The sequence below is a fragment of the Lonchura striata genome, chromosome 10, assembly GCF_046129695.1.
Source record: "Lonchura striata isolate bLonStr1 chromosome 10, bLonStr1.mat, whole genome shotgun sequence".
In the NCBI taxonomy this organism is placed as follows: domain Eukaryota; kingdom Metazoa; phylum Chordata; class Aves; order Passeriformes; family Estrildidae; genus Lonchura; species Lonchura striata.
Genome location: NC_134612.1, coordinates 25,726,354 through 25,745,144, shown reverse-complemented (window position 1 = coordinate 25,745,144; position 18,791 = coordinate 25,726,354). Strand labels below are relative to the sequence as shown.

The 18,791-nt window shown below is 52.0% G+C and overlaps 2 protein-coding genes across 2 annotated transcripts; one reads left to right on the top strand and one right to left on the bottom strand.

The window, feature by feature from the left end:
- The first annotated feature begins 141 nt into the window (after positions 1–141).
- Positions 142–18,040, top strand: GFM1 (G elongation factor mitochondrial 1). The gene is made up of 18 exons (XM_077785747.1): positions 142–262; positions 1,601–1,753; positions 2,084–2,216; positions 2,646–2,850; positions 3,600–3,716; positions 4,230–4,380; positions 4,693–4,847; positions 5,581–5,665; positions 6,744–6,881; positions 7,334–7,435; positions 7,525–7,581; positions 7,863–8,000; positions 8,682–8,764; positions 14,665–14,827; positions 15,592–15,736; positions 16,643–16,803; positions 17,312–17,365; positions 17,625–18,040. The coding sequence occupies exons 1-18, from the start codon at positions 209–211 to the stop codon at positions 17,754–17,756; spliced, it is 2,226 nt and encodes a 741-aa protein (XP_077641873.1). The 5' UTR covers positions 142–208; the 3' UTR covers positions 17,757–18,040.
- Positions 8,448–14,308, bottom strand: LOC110476622 (latexin). Its single transcript, XM_077785761.1, has 7 exons — positions 14,158–14,308; positions 12,791–12,853; positions 12,159–12,333; positions 11,516–11,652; positions 10,417–10,479; positions 9,677–9,775; positions 8,448–9,168 (listed from the first exon to the last, which is right to left on the bottom strand). Exons 1-6 carry the CDS (start codon positions 14,284–14,286, stop codon positions 9,683–9,685), a joined length of 660 nt encoding a protein of 219 aa, XP_077641887.1. The 5' UTR covers positions 14,287–14,308; the 3' UTR covers positions 8,448–9,168; positions 9,677–9,682.
- Positions 18,041–18,791: the final 751 nt, after the last annotated feature.

Below are 18,791 nucleotides of genomic sequence, written 5' to 3'. Positions count from 1 at the left end.
CTCCCTGAGGGCTCCGTGAGGGGCCGGGCAGTGCGAGCCTCCCCTCTCCATTCCCCGCTCAGGGATCCCGCCGCTCCCTGAGGGCCCGTGAGGGGCCGGGCGGGGCCGCGGCGCCTGCGCGGGGTCCCGGAAGAGGCGGGAGCGACCCGGGGCTGGAGCCGCGGCTGGAGCCGGGAGCGGGGCCGCAGCCGCCGCCGCAGCCGGGGCCATGCTCGGGGTGTTACGGGCCGGGCTGGCCCCCGGCCGCCCGCGGCACATCCAGGTACGAGCCCGCATGAGGGGACCCGGGGAGAGGGGGAGCCGCGAGCGGAAGGGCTGGAGGGCGGAGAGACAGCCCCGGACGGGCCGCAGCAGCTGCAGGGAGAGAACCGGCCACATGGAGGGGCACAGGGAGACCGGGAACGGGCAGCCACCGGTGACACGGATGGGCACAGGGAAACGGGGAGCGGGCAGCCACCGGTGACACGGGTGGGGACAAGGAAACGGGGAGCGAGCAGCCACCGGTGACACGGGTGGGGACAGGGACACCGGGAACGGGCAGCCACCGGTGACACGGGTGGGCACAGGGAGACCGGGAACGGGCAGCCACCGGTGACACGGGTGGGCACAGGGACACCGGGAACGGGCAGCCACCGGTGACACGGGTGGGCACAGGGAGACCGGGAACGGGCAGCCACCGGTGACACGGGTGGGCACAGGGACACCGGGAACGGGCAGCCACCGGTGACACGGGTGGGCACAGGGACACCGGGAACGGGCAGCGGGGCAGTGGCAGCTCCGAGGTGACCCTGGAAAGGCCTCTGGGCTGGAGGTGACCGCGTCGCCATAGACAGAGAGAAACCCGCGGGGAAACGGTTTGGCTATTTAGCCGTGGGCACAGTGAATCCCAGGATAAATTACGTTGGAAAAGCCCTCCAAGATCATCGAGTCCCAGCTGTGCCCGATGCCCACCTTGTCCCCAGCCCAGAGTACTGAGTGCCACCTCCAGGAATTCCTTGGACACCTCCAGGGATGGGGACTCCAAACCTCCCTGGGCAGCCCCTTGGTTATGGTTTGATTCTGGTGTAATGTTAGTGTTTCTATGAAAATACACTTTTTTTTAAAAATGAGTGTTGTGAGATGTGATTAGTAATAGAGTAGGTTTAAGTTTAAAAATGAAAGAACTTAATTAAGTTACTGCTATGATAAAAGAGATACACTGAATTTAGAATGAAAACTTTTTAAAACATTCTTTTTCTCTTTATTTAAACTTTAACAAACTATAGCGAGACACAATCTTGGATTCTTGATTACGTTACTACTTTTCTGATAATTAATACTTAGTCTGTTAAGGGAGAGGGGAGTTTGTTGTGTTATAGACTTTCAGGAAACACAGTTGTAGCTTCTTGTATTTCTATGTTATCCATGGTACTGTTTGGAGAAAATCTCTTATTTTGACTTTTGGTTTTTTTTATGTTACTTCTCTATCAAACCATAACATCATTCCAAAGTCTGACCACATTTTCCATGGAGGCCATTTTCCCTTGTGCCATTCCTGGTGTCCTGGGAGCTGTGTCGGATCCACTCCCGGCTGAGCCAGTACCCCCCTCTTGCCTTGCAGCTGCTGCTGACCTCCTGCAGGCACTGCTCCTCGGGGGTCCTTCCCAACGAGAGGATCAGGAACATCGGGATCTCGGCTCACATCGACTCCGGCAAGACGACGCTGACGGAGCGGATCCTGTTCTACACGGGCAGGATCGCGCAGATGCACGAGGTGGGCTGAGCTCCCACCGGGATCTTCCCGGGACTTACCCTCCTCCACACTGTGTTTTTCTGCGTGAGGGAGGACGCTCAGTCCGTGCAGCGTCACTCCTGCACGTGGATTCACAGTATCATGGAATGGTTTGGGTGGGAAGAGGACTGAATGCTCACCCACCCCCTGCCATGGGCAGGGACACCTTCCATAGATCAGGTTGCTCCAAGCCCCGTCCAGCCTGGCCTTGGACACTTACAAGGATGAGATAGGAATTCTCAGCAAGGATGAGACAGGAATTCTTGAAGCAAATTCAAAGGCCTTGAACTAATTTTTTTTATTTCTCCTAAGGTGAAAGGTAAGGATGGAGTTGGAGCTGTCATGGACTCCATGGAGCTGGAGCGACAGCGGGGCATCACCATCCAGTCTGCAGCCACTTACACCATGTGGAAGGACACCAACATCAACATCATCGACACCCCAGGTGAGGGCAGCTGGCAGCACCTGGGCACTGCTGATCCTCGTGGATACAGGGGGTGCGGTGTGTCTTTGTGTCCCTGGCTGTGATAGAACATGATGGGTTCAATCTGACACAGGGTTAGATGGGATGCTGGGAAGCAATTGTTCCCTGGCAGGGTGGGCAGCCCTGGCACAGGGTGCCCAGAGCAGCTGTGGCTGCCCCTGGATCTCTGGAAGTGTCCAAGGCCAGGTTGGAGGGGGCTTGGAGCACCTGGGATAGTGGAAGGTGTCCCTGCACAGGGCAGGGAGTGGAATGGAGTTTAAGGTCCCTTGCCACCCAAACCCTTCCATGACCCTGTGCTCCATCACTTCAGCTGATGTGACTCAGTGTGATTCCCTTGGCTGTTGCTCCTTTCCAGTACATTTGTAATTGTTATTTGTATTTGTTATCCAGGCCACGTGGACTTCACCATCGAAGTGGAGAGGTCTCTGAGGGTGCTGGATGGAGCCATCCTGGTTCTCTGTGCTGTGGGAGGTGTCCAGTGCCAGACCATCACTGTCAACAGGCAGATGAAGCGTTACAACGTCCCCTTCCTCACCTTCATCAACAAACTGGACAGGATGGGCTCCAACCCGGCCAGAGCAGTGCAGCAGCTCAGGTTTTGGCATTTACAGTGATTCCTGAAATTCCATCCCCATGGCAGGTCATTAGGAACAATATTGGAAAGGCTTCTCTTGGGAGCTGCAGTTTGGAGAATTCTTGACTCGAGGTTAAATCCTGATCTGAGCCAGGACAAATCTCCATTGTCCCAAAACCCCCAAATATTGGTGTCAGCCAAGACTTGCAGTGACCAAGGGCTGGGGTTTGATGTTTATTTTGTTGATGGAACTGTATCAGGACCACTTTGAGAGCAGCACCCTAGATCCTGGTGCTGCTGAAATTCCAACAGAGAGGTGACACAGGTGCTTTGGATTCCTGGAGATCCTTCTTACTCCCAAACTTTCCCTGCTTAATTTGATCCATGAGATGAACTCATTAATACTCATTAAGGGAGAAGCAACTCCCTTAATCAAGCAATCAATGTCAAAGTGGTTTCCCCTGCTGCCTTTCCCATGGGAGTTGCTCCCAGGGCTTGCTGGAATACAAAAGGTGGGATACAAAGCCCTAAACCACAACTGGGTGGTTTTTATCCATTTTGGCAGATTTTGCTATTGTCCAAAGGACAAGACACAGGGATTTTGTAGGAGGGGAATGTTGCTCAAAGACCATCTGGAGCACACACATAGACATGACTTTTTTCTTCCATAATTCTATATTATATATATATATATATATATATATATATGTATGTAATATGTATATAATATATATAATATATATAATTCTATAATGTTTTCCCTTTTTCAGATCCAAGTTGAAACACAATGCAGCTTTTGTTCAGATTCCAATTGGGCTGGAAGGAAACTTTAGAGGAATTATAGATCTCATTGAAGAAAAAGCAATCTATTTTGATGGGGCACTTGGGTAAGTCCTGGAAATTCCTTCTTTTATAGCTGGAGCTGCTCTTTGCAAGAGGAATTCCTGCAGTTTCTCTTCAGAGATGAAACCCAGCTCTCTGTAAATTTGGGAAGGGCTTGTGCTGGGGCTGAGGGTCCCGCTGCAGCTCTCCCAGGCCTGGGGCCTGCAGGGAGCTCTGGGTGGGGGTGGCTGCAGCAGGACTTGGTTGTTGTGAAGGGGTGGTGGCCACACTTCCCACATGGAGAAGCAGGAGACTGCTCCGTGATGGGATCCTGCAGCGTGGGTGGTTCCCTGGGATGAAGATCAGCTGTGGGTGAGCTGTTGGGAGTTTGCTGATCCCTCCAGGAGTGGGAAGGACTCTCCCACACCACAGATAACACGCTGATGTTCACAGGGCATTTTTTTCCCAGGATCCATGTGAAGAGTGGATTGTTCTCGGTCAGGGTGGTCATGCCAGGGCCGGGCAGGGGCTGATCCCTGTGGAATTCCTGGGAGTCACTGCGTTCCCTGTGTGTGCAGGCAGACCCTGAGGGAGGAGGAGATCCCGGCTGAGCTGCGGGCAGAGGCTGCGGAGCGGCGCCGGGAGCTCATCGAGTGCGTGGCCAACGCCGACGAGCTCCTGGGGGAGCTGTTCCTGGAGGAGAAGATTCCCACAGCTGCACAGCTGAAGGTACCTCCCTTGTGCTGGCTGTTCCCTCACCTGTGTCCCTGTCCCTCATTCCTCAATAAATATCAGGAATTCTGTTTGCTGGAGTTGTGTCACCTCGTCTGATCTCCAGCTCCCCCCAGGGAGGGCCAGTTCCCAGTCTGGTGTTGCTTTGCATTGGAAAGAACTCTGGAGAGCAGGTTTTATGGGAAGCCTTTGTGCTGCAGGGTGTTCAGGGGACTGTGGGAGCAGCTCTTTGCTCCAGGAATGGAGGAGCCCAGGAAAGGTGGAGGATTGGGCTGTGCTGCAGGAGGAATTCACAGGGATTTTTTTCAGCTGGCAATCCGAAGGGCGACGCTGCAGAAATGCTTCACCCCTGTCCTCGTGGGAAGTGCTCTGAAGAACAAAGGGGTGCAGCCACTGCTGGATGCTGTCCTGGAATACCTTCCCAATCCTTCTGAGGTGGAGAACTACGCTCTCCTCAACCAGGGGTGAGTACACCCAGCAGCAGCAGGGCTGTGGAGAATGTCCCTGCCCATGGCACTGGCTGGGCTTTAAGGACCCTTCCCACCCAAACCAGTTTGGGATTCCATGGAATAGTTTCAAAGCAGGAAATATTCCTAACAAGATCCACAGTCCTTTACCATTGGTATCAAACTGTGCCACCAGCATTTGGCACAAAGTCCCAAAGCTCCTCTCTCATTCGAGGGTTACTCTGTGCTGGATTTTACCACATTCAGTGTTACATTTGGACAAAGATTGTCAGGTAATTCTTTAGAACTGCTGGCAGCCCTTAAAACCAGGCCTGCCTACAGGAGAGAGCACATCCCAAGTGTTAAATAGTGTTTTATTGTGATGGACATGAAACCCAGAATCCCTGAGGTTGGAAAAGAGCTCCAGGATCATCAAGTCCAAGCTGTGCCTAGTCCTCCCTTTGTCACCCAGTCCAGAGCACTGAGGGCCACATCCAGGAATTCCTGGGACACCTCCAGGGATAGGGACTCCACACCTCCCTGGGCAGCCCCTTCCAAGGCCTCACCACCCTTTCCATGGAGAAATTCCTCCTGGTGTCCAGCCTGAGCCTGTTCCCTCTCCTCCTGTCCCTGTTCCCTGGGAGCAGAGCCCACCCAGACGAGTCAACCCCAACAGCAGAGCCCATAAATGTTCAGAGGAGACTCCTGTGTTGGTTCCTAACCTCTCCTCCTTCTCATCCCTGTTTCTCAGGGATTCTCAGGACCAAACCAAGTTCCTGTTGAACTCTGCTCGTGACGATTCCCAGCCTTTCATCGGCCTTGCCTTCAAGCTGGAGGTGAGTCTCACTCTGCTCCTTCCCACAGTCATGGAGAGAGCCCAGGTGGTGCTACCAAAACTCACCTACAGCAGACTTTTTTTTTACTGAAAAGCAGTTTATATTTAACTTCAATTGAAATGTAACTTCTTTTTTAAAAAAAGGCTTCAACCATAAAATCCACAAGAGCTGCCAATTTGGAACTTTAGGTTGGGTTCTGGACCTCAAGTATTTCCTGGTTTTCTTGAACATCTTGGGGGGATTGTTGGCTGAACTGAAATATTTTCAGGGGAAAATCCTGCACTTGGAAACAACGAGACATGAGAGAGAGGAAAAAGTGCAGAGATTTAAGAAAATAAGTTGTTTGCTACTTAGAGAGCAGCACTTCAGGATTCCTGTGGAATATGGAAAATGGCTGGCCACATTCCATGGTAATGTGTGTCTCTTGGGAAGGCCTGGGAGTGAAAGATTGGTTCAGAAAATTGCCAAATTGCATTGTAGAGCCAGGTGAAAGCTGTTAAAAATCTTTCATTTCCATTAGTAGTGTGGAAATTCACACCACATTTAGTCAGTGCAGCTGGTGCTTGGAACTGGTGCTGGTGATGCCTTGAGCAGGCTGCCCTAAGCAGAGGCTGGGCAGAGTCCCAGAACAAAGCAGGGATTTATTCAAGGATCTCCTCCATGGATCCACCTTGGGCAGCACCAGAGCCCAGCCAGGGCTGCACCCAAATGACCCAAAATGGTCCCAAAATGCACGAGCGCTCCCAGGGCTCTCCCTGGGATCAGTTCTGCTCCATTGGCACCTTGGAGTTCATTGTCCCATTCCAGCTCCAGCCCATCAGTCCCACCCTGCTTGTTTTTCTCTCTCCAGCCCACGCTGTTTGTGCTCCTGGGCTGAGGTTTGGATCATTTGTCCTTGGTGCCCAGCTGGAGCAGGAATTGTTTTGTCTCCCTGCTCTGTGAGGAGAGCTCACCATCCCATAAGGTGAAACCCAGACTCACACACTAAAGCAGCACAGGATATGAGAAACAGAAAAGCTGAAACCTGGGGCATTGCTGGCTCCCAGAATGATCAGATTTTGGTGGGCTGTGCTTGCAGGCTGGCAGGTTTGGGCAGTTAACCTACGTCAGGGTGTACCAGGGGATGCTGAAGAAGTCGGATTACATCTACAACACCCGCACGGGGAAGAGGGTCAGGGTGCAGAGACTGGTCCGGATGCACTCGGACAACATGGAGGTGAGTGGGTCCCTGGGATGGGCTGCCAGCCCTGGGTCAACCTGGGTGATGATCCTGAAGCACAGGATGGTCTTTGCTTCCTAACAGCTTTCCTTGTTTGATCCTGAATTGATCCAAGCTGAGCCCTCCCTTTTGTCCTTTGAATAAGGAAGGAGATTTGCAGAGCTTTTTATCCAAGCTGGAAGTTTTTAAGGAGCTCAGTGTCAAGCTTTAAAACACGGTGTTTATGGATCTTCTGTAATCCAGGTGGAGTTTGGATGTGAGGGAAAGACAGAATCAATCCTGGAATGGTTTGGGATGGATCATCCAGCCACAAGGGCAGGGACACCTTCCACTGTCCCAGGGTGATCCAAGCCCTGTCTAGCCTGGCCTTGGACACCTGCAGGCATCCAGGGGCAGCCACAGCTGCTCTTAGCCCATTGCTGTCTGAAGAGGAATTTTCCTTCCCTCAGGATGTAAATGAAGTTTATGCTGGGGACATCTGTGCCCTGTTTGGGATCGACTGTGCCAGCGGGGACACGTTCACTGATAAAACCAGCACTGACATCTCCATGGTGAGCTCCCCTTGCCCTGGCTGCCTTGGGCACTGCCAGTCACCAGGATTTTGCTGGAATTTATAATCCCCTTTTCCTTGGCCACACAGGAATCCATACACGTCCCTGATCCTGTCATTTCTGTGGCTATGAAGCCTTCCAACAAGGTAGGAACCTTTGGATCAACCTCTTCTCCCTGAGTTCCCTCCCTTTGCTGCTTTGTGATTTTATGGAGCAGTCTAAGCACTGTTTGAAAGTGTTTTATCCCAATATCCAGGATTTTATCCCTTGCATAACCCAGCACTGAGCTGGATGCTGTCACTCAGCCAGAAACATGAACTTGAAATAAATAATTAACACAGAAATGCTCAGCAGTTGATGGGAAAACTTGTGGCTTTTTTCTTGGAATGACTCATGGATGTTAAGTAAATCTTGGCTTGCGTTTCAGAATGACCTGGATAAATTTTCCAAAGGCCTGGGCCGCTTCACCAGGGAAGATCCCACCTTCAGGACCCACTTTGATGAGGAGAGCAAGGAGACCATTGTCTCTGGCATGGGGGAGCTGCACCTGGAAATCTATGCCCAGGTAATTTGGGAAGCACATTCCACGGACTCTGCTTTTGCCTGCTTTTCCCATCTCCTCTTGCTCCTTCCAGCTGCTTAGGGAAAAGTTGAGCTTTTAAGTCAACATTTGAAGGTTTTTTTTCTCTCCAGTGGTTCCATTCTGAAGGCTTCTAAAAGGAGATTTTGCCTGGAATATTTTTAGGATTTGGTTCAAATCCATAAAAAATGTATTAAACACTGCACTTTGCTCTAGCAGCCTTTGCTTATAATAATTAATACCTAATTATAATTAATTTCTACAGAAAAAATCCTCTGTTTTTATGGTTTTAAATGTATTATTCCCTAATAATAGCTGGTGCAGGGAGAAAGGAGTGGTTACAGGGATTTGTTTCTTTCCAGCTGATGTCTATATTTTAATCTTAACACAAAAAGATGTATCTTAAGTATTGACAGAATGAAGAAAAAGTGGTTTTTGCCTTGAACAACTAGAATTTTAATAACATAATTCATGCTGTTTCCTCTCCCTGCATCTGAAGCTGCAGGTCTTAAAGAAGTTGATGGGGAATAATTTGTTAATTTAAAAAAATTACAGAAAGCCCCAAAAATCAATCAAACCCCCAACCAAAAAAGTGATTAATCCTGATAAAGTTACTAAATAATTCCCAGTGGAATAACCCTAATCACTGTGGGTTTTTTCCTGTAGAGAATGGAGAGGGAATATGGTTGTCCTTGCACCATGGGGAAGCCCAAAGTTGCCTTCAGGGAGAACATCTCTGCCCCTGTGCCGTGAGTATTCCTGCTGGGAATTGTTGCATTCATCCCCTTGGAGGCAGAAGAAATCCCTTTGGAATTCTGGGATCAGAAACACCCAGGAAGGTTTCATTTCATGTCTTGTACCGTGGTCCCCACTCTGTCACCTGCTCCTCCCAGCTGTGGGAGCTCTCAGCTGCTCCCAGGGGTGCTCGGGTGTTCCCAGATGCTCTGATGCTTCCAGGAGTTCACAGAAGGGTGCTCAGGTATTCCCAGGTGTTCCCAGAGGAGTTCTCAGGTGTTCCCAGGTGTTCTTAGGGTTGCTCAGGTGCTCCCAGGGGCACTCAGGAGTTCTCAGATGTTCCCAGGTGTTCCCAGAGGGGTGCTCAGGTGTTCCCAGAAGTTCCCAGGGGTGCTCAGGAGTGCTCAGGTGTTCCCAGGTGTTCCCAAAGGTGCTCAGGTATTCCCAGGTGTTCCCAGAGGGGTGCTCAGGTGTTCCCAGAAGTTCCCAGGGGTGCTCAGGAGTGCTCAGGTGTTCCCAGAGGGGTGCTCAGGTGTTCCCAGATGTTCCCAGAGGTGCTCAGGAGTGCTCAGGTATTCCCAGGAGTTCCCAGAGGGGTGCTCGGGTGTTCTCAGATGTTCCCAGAGGTGCTCAGGAGTTCCCAGGAGTTCTCAGAGGGGTGCTCAGGTGTTCCCAGGTGTTCCCAGGGGTGCTCAGGTGTTCCCAGGAGTTCTCAGAGGGGTGTTCCCAGGTGTTCCCAGGGGTGCTCAGGTGTTCCCAGGTGTTCCCAGAGGTGCTCAGGAGTGCTCAGGTGTTCCCAGGAGTTCTCAGAGGGGTGTTCCAGGGTGTTCCCAGGTGTTCCCAGGGGTGCTCAGGTGTTCCCAGGTGTTCCCAGAGGTGCTCAGGTGTTCCCAGGAGTTCTCAGAGGGGTGCTCAGGTGTTCCCAGGGGTGCTCAGCTGTCCCCTGCTCCCGCCGGGCGGCTCTGGGACACTCGGGCCCCGCGCTGGGGGTGCCACAGCAGGGTCACCTGCCAGGGCAGCACCTCCTGTGGGGCACAGAGAGCACAGTCAGCAACCCCTGCTGCCCCCTCCAGCCAGCCAGGAGCTTCCTCATGGAAAACCTGGGAATGAAACCCAAGGGAATGGGCGTGCAGGAGCAGCAGAGCTGGAGCTGGCAGGGAGATCCCTGGATTATTACAGTCAAGAGCTTCTCTTCCCAGTTTTCTGTGGTTTTCCTATGAAAACACCTGCTCAGATCCCAGAATTTTACGGGAGAGTCGCACAGGATGTAAATGCTGTTCTGGCAGCCAGTTTCTGCTGGGGGTTACTGGGATTGCTGAGATCTCTCTACTGGGCCACCAGGGCTGTCCTGGGCCGTGGAAGCATCCACAGCCCAGCTGGAATTCAGCTGAGCATCCAGGATGCTCCAGCTGCCCCTTCCCTTTATCCCTGCCCACTCTGGTACTGGGATCTCCCAAGGGAGAGCTGTGAGTTTTGAACCTCAGCCATTCCCACCAAAGCCCCCAAACAGCTGGAAGCTGCTGCTGTTGTTCCTGGAATGCTGAGACAGGCAGGGATGGGGACCCTGAGCTCACCCTGCAGGATCAGATCTGTGTCTGAGCTGGAGCTCACGCAGCTGCAGTCTTCAAACACCCAAAAAAGGCTTTTTAGGAATAAAACCATTTACCTGGGACACCATTTCGTGGAGTAGAACCACAAAGTCAAACTGAAGATCTTCATCACTTCTTTTCTGGAAAGACAGGATGAAAAAGGCTGAATTGGGCATTCTTCCACCTCAGAAAAAGTGATTCATTTCTCTGTGGTTATCACAAAAATTCCCTGATGGATTTCAGATAAAACTGATCACAAGTGAAGCAGATGGAGCTCAAGCACTGTAACAAAACTAAAGCTCCTGGTTTGAATTTCTGTGCACTCCAAAACTGCACTGGAGACAGTGAATGTAAAGCTTTAAACTGCTAATTCCTGCCTTACAGAGACCAGATCTGTCAGGAATTCTCTGGGATGAGAACACCTCATTCTAGCAGGTGTCAGTTTAACCCAAATAATCCCAAATAAAATTGTCAAGAGGATAAGGTCACTCCAGAGGCCTTTCTGTGAGTGACAGCCAGGGATTCTGAGTGACAAAATAAACCCTGGCCTTTGGAATAGATTCTCTTCCTGTGTTTTCAGGGAAAAAGGGACAAAGCTAAAGAGATGGCAGCTGGGTTGGCATTTATTTGTCTCCTTTATCCTTAAGTTTGTTAGAGAAAAATCTTTAAACTCTTGCTGGTGCACAGCCCTGCAGCAGCTGTGAATTCTCTAAAATGCCATCAGAGGGAGCAAAACATTCACAAATCCTATTCCCAAAAGGAATTCCTGACTTTGCTTCAGACCCAGAACTTCCTGAGAATTCACTGTTTGTTCAGAGGGACAAAACTTCTGGAGCTTTCAGTTTTCTAAATGCTGCTTTTTCTTGGCTCCTGTGGGAAATTGCCTTGAATTTACAACTGATGATCACTTTAGGGTCATTTTTAACTCAGAATCTATTTTCTCTAATAGAACACAGCAAAACTGGGAGGATCTGTGGAATTCTGTTAATTCTGTTGTCCTTGCCACAGCTGCTTAGCTCATAAATACTTTCCAGGGAAAGCCAAGGCCAGGCTGGATGGGCTTGGAGCAGTCTGGGCTGTGGAGGTGTCCCTGCCCATGCAGGGGGGGAATGGGATGAGCTTGAAGGTCCCCCCAGCCCAAACCAGTCTGGGATTCTGCTCCTGCTGGTAACTCACCACTTGCTTCACGTGTTTGACTTGGGCAAGGTGGAACTTGGTGTTTTCGGTGGAATTCTGCCAGATCACGTAGCCTGAGGCCACCCAGGCCAGCAGGTGGATGGGCTCCAGCTCTGGGGGAACGTTCCCGTGGCTGTCTGGAACAAAAACAAGCAGTGGATGTTAAAGCATTGTCACCTCACGCAGGGCTTGCTGCTCAAATCCCTGTCACTCAGCCTCCCACAGCATTTGGAAGAGCTGCACAGAGCTTTCCTCCCACTTCACACAGTCCAAGTTTGGCTTGGGAGGGACCTTAAATCCCACCCAGTGTCACCCTGCCATGGCAGGGACACCTCCCCCTGTGCCAGGTGCTCCAGGCTCCATCCAGCCTGGCCTTGGGCACTGCCAGGTTCTCCTCCACATTTTCTCCTAACAGAAATTCCAGGTCTCAAAGGCAGGGGTTGCTCTGAGGGGAGAGCAGCCCCTCGTTGTCCATTTGGGGTGTTGGATGTGCTGTGCCAGGACCCCTCAGAAGGAGCAGGAACAGGTGCCAGTGCCAGCTGGTTTTCCAGAACACTCAGAATCAGGAAAAAATGCAGTGGCTGTGATTGCAGACCCCCCAAAAAGAGAAAGGTGAAGACCTGAGCCCTCTCCTGGCTTGTACCTGGGATGTTCTCAGCCACAAGCTCCTTTTCCAGGCTCCTGATCCAATTGTAGAACTCCTTGTCTGCTTCCTCTGTGCTCCTGAGCTCTCCTTGCACAGTGACCTGCACATCTGGAGCAGAGTTTTTGCTGTCCAGGTGATACAGAACCTCAGCAGTGCAGTTCACAGTCCTGTCCTGTGGCAGAGTTAAAGATGTGCACTATTATCTGATTGAACATGTGCATTACCAGGGTCATTTGCACTTCTGAAAATGTCATTTTTATGTAGTTGCTGTTTTCTCTGAGTCTGGTCTGGAGAGGTTTGTGATTATTTAAGACAAGGTTAAATTCCTGGCATTTCTGTGGATGTTTAAGGGTGGGATTTGCTTTTTTGCAGTGATGGAAGGGGAAGTGGTTGGGGTGCAGAGTGTCCCTTGTGCTGTTCAGTTGGAGCTGGGTGACACTGAAATGTCCTTGTCCTCCCTGCAGCATTGCCTGGTGGTGTAGTGGAAGGTACCACATGGGCAGTGGGTTCTTTTTGGTTAAAATTCAGCCTTTTTGGGGCATGATTGGCAGCACAGAAAAATCAGGAGCATGATTCACAGTATTAATTACTGTGTGCACAGAGTGTGTGATGAAACCAGTCTGACTCACTTTGTCCAGGACATCCTCCAGCTCCAGTTCCAGGTAGTACTTGTGCCCCACATCATCAATGTCCTAAAAAAGGGAAAATATTGTTAACATTTATTTTGGCAAATGTTGAATGGCTGTGTCCTGGACAAAATCAGAGAATTCCAGGATGGTTTGGATTGGAAGGGACCTTAAATCCCATCCAGTGCCATCCCTTGCCGTGGGCAGGGACACCTTCCACTATCCCAGGTTGCTCCAAGTCCCATCCAGCCTGGCATTTGACACTTCTAAGGATGGGCAGTCTGTTCCAGGACCTCTCCACTCTCGTTTCTATCCTTTAACACCTGTGAAATTCCAATTTTGGGCTCCTCTGTGATGCTTTCCAAGATTTTACTGCTTGGTTAAATACTCCCCTAAGAGCCTTCGGTGCTTCCTTCTATTAATTCCATTTTGCAGGTTATTATGAATTGGATAGTGCTCTGTATTTTTCTGGCTATAAAGAAGGAAGCAGGAGGGGCTTTGCTGTGCCCTTGTTTGGGAGGGGCTTTGCTGTGCCCTTGTTTGGGAGGGGCTTTGCTGTGCCCTTGTTTGGGAGGGGCTTTGCTGTGCCCTTGTTTGGGAGGGGCTTTGCTGTGCCCTTGTTTGGGAGGGGCTTTGCTGTGCCCTTGTTTGGGAAGGGGTTTGCTGTGCCCTTGTTTGGGAGGGGGTTTGCTGTGCCCTTGTTTTGGGAAGGGGTTTGTTGTGCCCTTGTTTTGCCCTTGTTTCCCCGGTGCCGTTCCCCGGTGCCGGTTCCCGGTGCCGTTCCCCGGTGCCGGTTCCCCGGTGCCCAGTTCCCGGTGCCGTTCCCCGGTGCCCAGTTCCCGGTGCCCAGTTCCCGGTGCCGGTTCCCGGTGCCGTTCCCCGGTGCCGTTCCCCGGTGCCCAGTTCCCGGTGCCCAGTTCCCGGTGCCCAGTTCCCGGTGCCGGTTCCCGGTGCCGTTCCCCGGTGCCGTTTCCCCGGTGCCGTTTCCCCGGTGCCGTTTCCCCGGTGCCGTTCCCCGGTGCCCAGTTCCCGGTGCCGGTTCCCCGGTGCCGTTCCCCGGTGCCCAGTTCCCGGTGCCCAGTTCTCGGTGCCGTTTCCCCGGTGCCGTTTCCCCGGTGCCGTTTCCCCGGTGCCGTTTCCCCGGTGCCGGTTCCCCGGTGCCGTTTCCCCGGTGCCGTTTCCCCGGTGCCGTTTCCCCGGTGCCGGTTCCCGGTGCCGTTCCCCGGTGCCGTTCCCCGGTGCCGTTTCCCGGTGCCGTTTCCCGGTGCCGTTTCCCGGTGCCGTTTCCCGGTGCCGTTTCCCGGTGCCGTTCCCCGGTGCCGGTTCCCGGTGCCGTTCCCCGGTCCGTCCCGGTCCGTCCCCCCGCTCACCTGGCGCCGGGCGCGGCGCAGCTCCCGCAGGCGCAGCCCCCGGCCGGGGCCGCCCCGCAGGTACCGCAGGTAGCCCAGGGCCGGCGCCGCGGCGCGGGCGGCCGGGAAGCGGCCCGGAGGCAGCTCCATGGCCCGGGAGCCGCTTCCTCCTCCCGCAGGAAGCCCGGGCGGGGCCGGGGCGGGTGCTGCGGGCACCCCCGCACCGCGCGGGGAGCGTGTCACACAGCCTCCCATGGGAAATCGGGAATTAATCCTTCCCCCGCAGGGCGGGGAGGCCGTGGCGCAGGTTTTCCAGGGGATTTGTGGCTGCCTTACCCCAGGTTGGACAGGGCTTGGAGTAACCTCGGATAGCAGAGAGCGTTCCTGCACATGGCATTTTGAATTTAAATTCCCTTCCAGCCCAAAGCAGTCTGTGGTTGTCTGAAATGCAGAATGGGCGTGTTTTCCATAGAAAGCCGTGGTTTGTGTCACAAATGACCTGGTGTTTGGGGCGTTGTTGGGGTTTAGGTTTGAGTTCACCCACAAGAAGCAGTCGGGAGGAGCAGGCCAGTATGGCAAAGTGATCGGCGTGCTGGAGCCGCTGGAGCCAGAGGACTTCACCAAACTGGAATTCGAGGACAGAACCATTGGCACAAATATTCCCAAGCAGTTTGTGCCCGCTGTGGAAAAGGTACAAACCTTTCTCTGTGATACAGAAAATCCTGGTTGCTGCTGTGTTCCTGCAGCAGCACCCACGTTTGCTGTGCCTGCCTCACCCCAGGAATGGAGGCTTTTCCCATTGCTCCAGTGGCAATAGGATCACAGCTGTGTGGTTTTACTTAATGTCTTGCATTCCTGGGGTTTCCAGTTAATTCAGGAGCTGCTGTTGTCTTTGGTGGTGTGTGCTGCCTCTTGTGAGAGCCTCCTGCTCAGGCTGCTTTTTCCTGGCCTCTTCTGCTTCTGGTTGTGGGCTCGCAATTCTCCTCCCAACCACAAAATGTGTAACTTCTTCTGTGACTTCTCTAAGGCCAGTTCTAGAGGAAACTGTAATTAAGCTGCATTTCCTGCTTCAGTTCCCAAATTCTCTTTCTTTATCTCCTCTGTGACTGCCTCACTGTATAATTTATCACACACAGCTTTAATTAACCTACCAACATCTTGGAATTCCTGTAATAACCTACAATTACTCCTTCATTTTTCCATGTTGCAACACTTAAAGATTTTTGCCAAATCCTGAACAAACCATAGTCTTAAAGGCATCTTGTTCTCCAGGCAAGAGCTTTTTCCACACTGGGCATTCTTTTGGGGTTTGGCCATGGAATCTGTTTAAAAGGCAACCCCTGAGGCCGTTTTTCCTTGTTGTGTGATTTTTGTGTGTAAAATCAAAGGGAGGTGCAGTGCCTGGCAGTGCAGAGCTGCAGGTTCCTGCTGGTGACCGGGAGCTGTCGTTCCCAGGGGTTCCGGGACGCCTGCGAGAAGGGTCTGCTGTCGGGGCACCGCATCTCCGGCGTGCGCTTCGTGCTGGAGGACGGGGCCCACCACATGGTGGACTCCAACGAGATCTCCTTCATCAGGGCAGGAGAGGGAGCCCTGAAACAAGGTACAGGCTCCTCCTTGGATGGGTTCTGCTGGCTGGTACCCATCCATCCAAATCCCTCCCTCCCTCCTTCTTTCATTCCATCCCCCCATCCATCCCCCCATCATCCATCCATCCATCCATCCATCCCTGTTTCCTTCCCTCCATCCCCCCATCCCTCCATCCCCACATCCATCCATCCCCCTATCCATCCCTGTTTCCTTCCCCCATGCATCCATCCATCCCCCCATCCATCCATCCATCCATCCATCCCCCCATCCATCCCTGTTTCCTTCCCTCCATCCCCCCATCCATCCATCCCCCTATCCATTCCTGTTTCCTTCCCCCCATCCATCCATCCCCCATCCATCCCTATTTCCTTTCCTCCATCCCATCCCCTCATCCATCCATCCCTGTTTCCTTCTCTCCATCCATCCATCCCCCCAAAGCTTTCGCAGTTTTGTGGAGCAGAACATGTGCATGAGTTTATAGAATTTGTGAGGGAGGCACAGTAATTCCTGTGGCTGTACAAAGGAAATCCTGTTTTCCTAGAATTCAGTACAGCAACACCACCAGTTTCATCCTTACGGGGTAGGAAGAGAACATTTGGCCCAACTGGGCCTTTTTTAGGAAACATTCCTTCTCTGAGGGAGAGTTAAACACTGGAAGGGGCTGCCTGGGAGTGGTGGGGTGACAATCCCTGGAGGTGCTTAGACAACGTGTGGATGTGGCATTTCACAGTAGGGTTTAGTGAGCACACTGCCATCAGCCAAAGGTTGGTCTTGATGATCCTGGAGGTCTTTTCTCACGAAAGGCCGGGAGCTGGAATTCCATGTGTTGATCGTGGTTTTTCCCTGGCACTGAGGGAGCAGCCTGCCTTGCACCAGGCTCACCTTTGATGTTGGATTCCTCTCTGCGTTCTTCCCCCAGCCATGGAGAACGCTGCCGTGCGCATCCTGGAGCCCATCATGGCCGTGGAGGTGGTGGCTCCCGTGGAATTCCAGGGAGCAGTGATAGCCGGGATCAACCGGCGCCACGGCGTCATCACGGGCCAGGACGGCTCCGAGGGGTACTTCACTCTCTATGCTGAGGTCTGTGCTCTCTGCTGCTTCCCCTCTCCCTTTCCCCATTTGATTCCATTGTCTTCCTCAGTTTATGTGGATACTTGTTGTAGGTTGACTCAATTTCAATGTTTCTTCTTTTATCTCCCTCCTAAAAATGATTGGAAAGGATCACTGGGTGTTTTCTTCCTGGGTGAGGGGCTCAGGACAGCCACACCCTGTGACCCTCCTGCTTCCCAAATTATTTTTGGAGGAATGTCTGGAGATACCTCAGACCTTGCTGGTTGACTCATCACTGAATTTAGGATATTCCAGTTCCTGGTGCACTCGAACTCTCAGATTTTTCTTGCTGAAAACACACTGCAAATACGGATTAATTAAAAGAACAGATACTTTACAACATCAGACCGTTAAATCAGAGCTGTTTACAGACAGCACTGACACTTTGTGTCATAGTTGGGATTAATTAGCCCAATATTGTGATAGCCCAAAAGTGATGGAAAAAACCTCTTGTTGAGCAAATATGTTTGGATTTTAGGTGCCACTGAACGACATGTTTGGATATGCCACAGAGCTGAGGTCTTGCACAGAGGTGAGTCCTCCTGGTCCTTTTTGCTAAAATGTGTTTGATTCTGTAAATTTGGGCTCAGTGGGTCATCCTGTCCATGGCAGCTGCAGCAGGGAATGAGATCAGAGCTGGGGCATTGCTGGCCAAACAATTCTCCTGTGCCTGAGGAGTTTTCTTTGGGTGGAATTGCAGAGGGTCCCTGGCTGTCACTTCACAGACAGGAGCTGGGTGCCCAGCAGGGTTGCACATGGCCCATCCTCACTTTCTTTTCCCAACTCTTCAGGGAAAAGGGGAATACACCATGGAATACTCCAAATACCACCCCTGTTCAGCCAGCACTCAGGAGGAAATCATCAACAAATACCTGGAAGCAACGGGGAGACTTCCTGCCAAAAAGGGCAAAGCCAAGAGCTGATGGGATTCCTCTGGAGCCCACTGAACAGTTTGTCCCAGTCTTCTCCAACAGCTCACTTTTCCAAGCCATGGAAGCAGCCCAGGCTGGCTGGGTAAGGTGGGCTCCAGTGGGATTTGGACTTGGAATTTTAACATAGAACCTTTCCTCTGGGGTGGTGTCAGCAGCACCAGGGGATCACCACGGGATTGCTCTGTGTAAATGCTCTTGTAACAAATAGATGTTAAAACACGGCTGATGATTTGTCTTAATCAAGATCTATTAAAATAATTTTATTTTTTACTTGATACATCTTTATTTGGAAATGTTAAACTGAGGTAAGAGCTGCTGGACCAGGTACAGGGTGTGAGACATCACTTGGCACATGGTGCTCCAGCTTCCCTCCAGGGAGCAGATGGAATTTTCCCCTCCAGATCCTTTGGAAATGGCACAGGATCCTCGAAAGTCTCAAGCTACTGGGCAGAGCCACCAGTCAGTGCTTGTCACCAAATCCACTTCCACTGGTGCATGAGGATGGAGCCGAGTTGCCAAGGGAGGAGCTGCCTCTTCCTAAAGCTGGGAACAAGATGGAATTGCTGTGTGGCTTGGAGATGTGGATTTATTTGGTTGGGGTATGGATTCATGTATGGGCTTGGTTTTTGGCTCTTGGTTAGAAATCCAAACCAAAGATCCCTTTTCCCAGAATCTCCCAATCCAGAAGCTGAGCTGCAGCTGATATTCTGCTCAGGAATCACTTGACTTCGTTGACTCAAAAGGTTTAGGTGAGAAGATATTCCCATAATTCTGTATTTGTAATTATTCCCAGAATGTCCACGTTGGGTTTTCTTTCCTCCTTCCTGCCCTGCTCCGCTGAAAAGTGTTTTTGCAGATTCCAGTAAACAGGGAATGAAGTTCCAGTTCAAACCCAGCGACATTCCTGGCACAGCACTGGGGCTGCCGCTTCCCAGACAGAAACAAGTGGAGCAGCCAGGCTGCTTCTCCTGTGGAAGGGCTGGGAAATGATTTATGGAAACCTTGGGAAAGGATTTGCCAGGGCCT

Excerpts from the sequence above, each read along its gene's own strand:
- GFM1 (XM_077785747.1), top strand. The coding sequence starts at position 209 with ATGCTCGGGGTGTTACGGGCCGGGCTGGCCCCCGGCCGCCCGCGGCAC. Across the intron at positions 5,666-6,743 it reads GCCTTGCCTTCAAGCTGGAG|GCTGGCAGGTTTGGGCAGTT; the intron begins GTGAGTCTCACT and ends CTGTGCTTGCAG. Across the intron at positions 17,366-17,624 it reads AGCTGAGGTCTTGCACAGAG|GGAAAAGGGGAATACACCAT; the intron begins GTGAGTCCTCCT and ends CCAACTCTTCAG.
- LOC110476622 (XM_077785761.1), bottom strand. The coding sequence starts at position 14,286 with ATGGAGCTGCCTCCGGGCCGCTTCCCGGCCGCCCGCGCCGCGGCGCCG. Across the intron at positions 12,334-12,790 it reads TGGAGGATGTCCTGGACAAA|GACAGGACTGTGAACTGCAC; the intron begins GTGAGTCAGACT and ends ACTCTGCCACAG. Across the intron at positions 11,653-12,158 it reads TGTGGCTGAGAACATCCCAG|ACAGCCACGGGAACGTTCCC; the intron begins GTACAAGCCAGG and ends TTTTTGTTCCAG.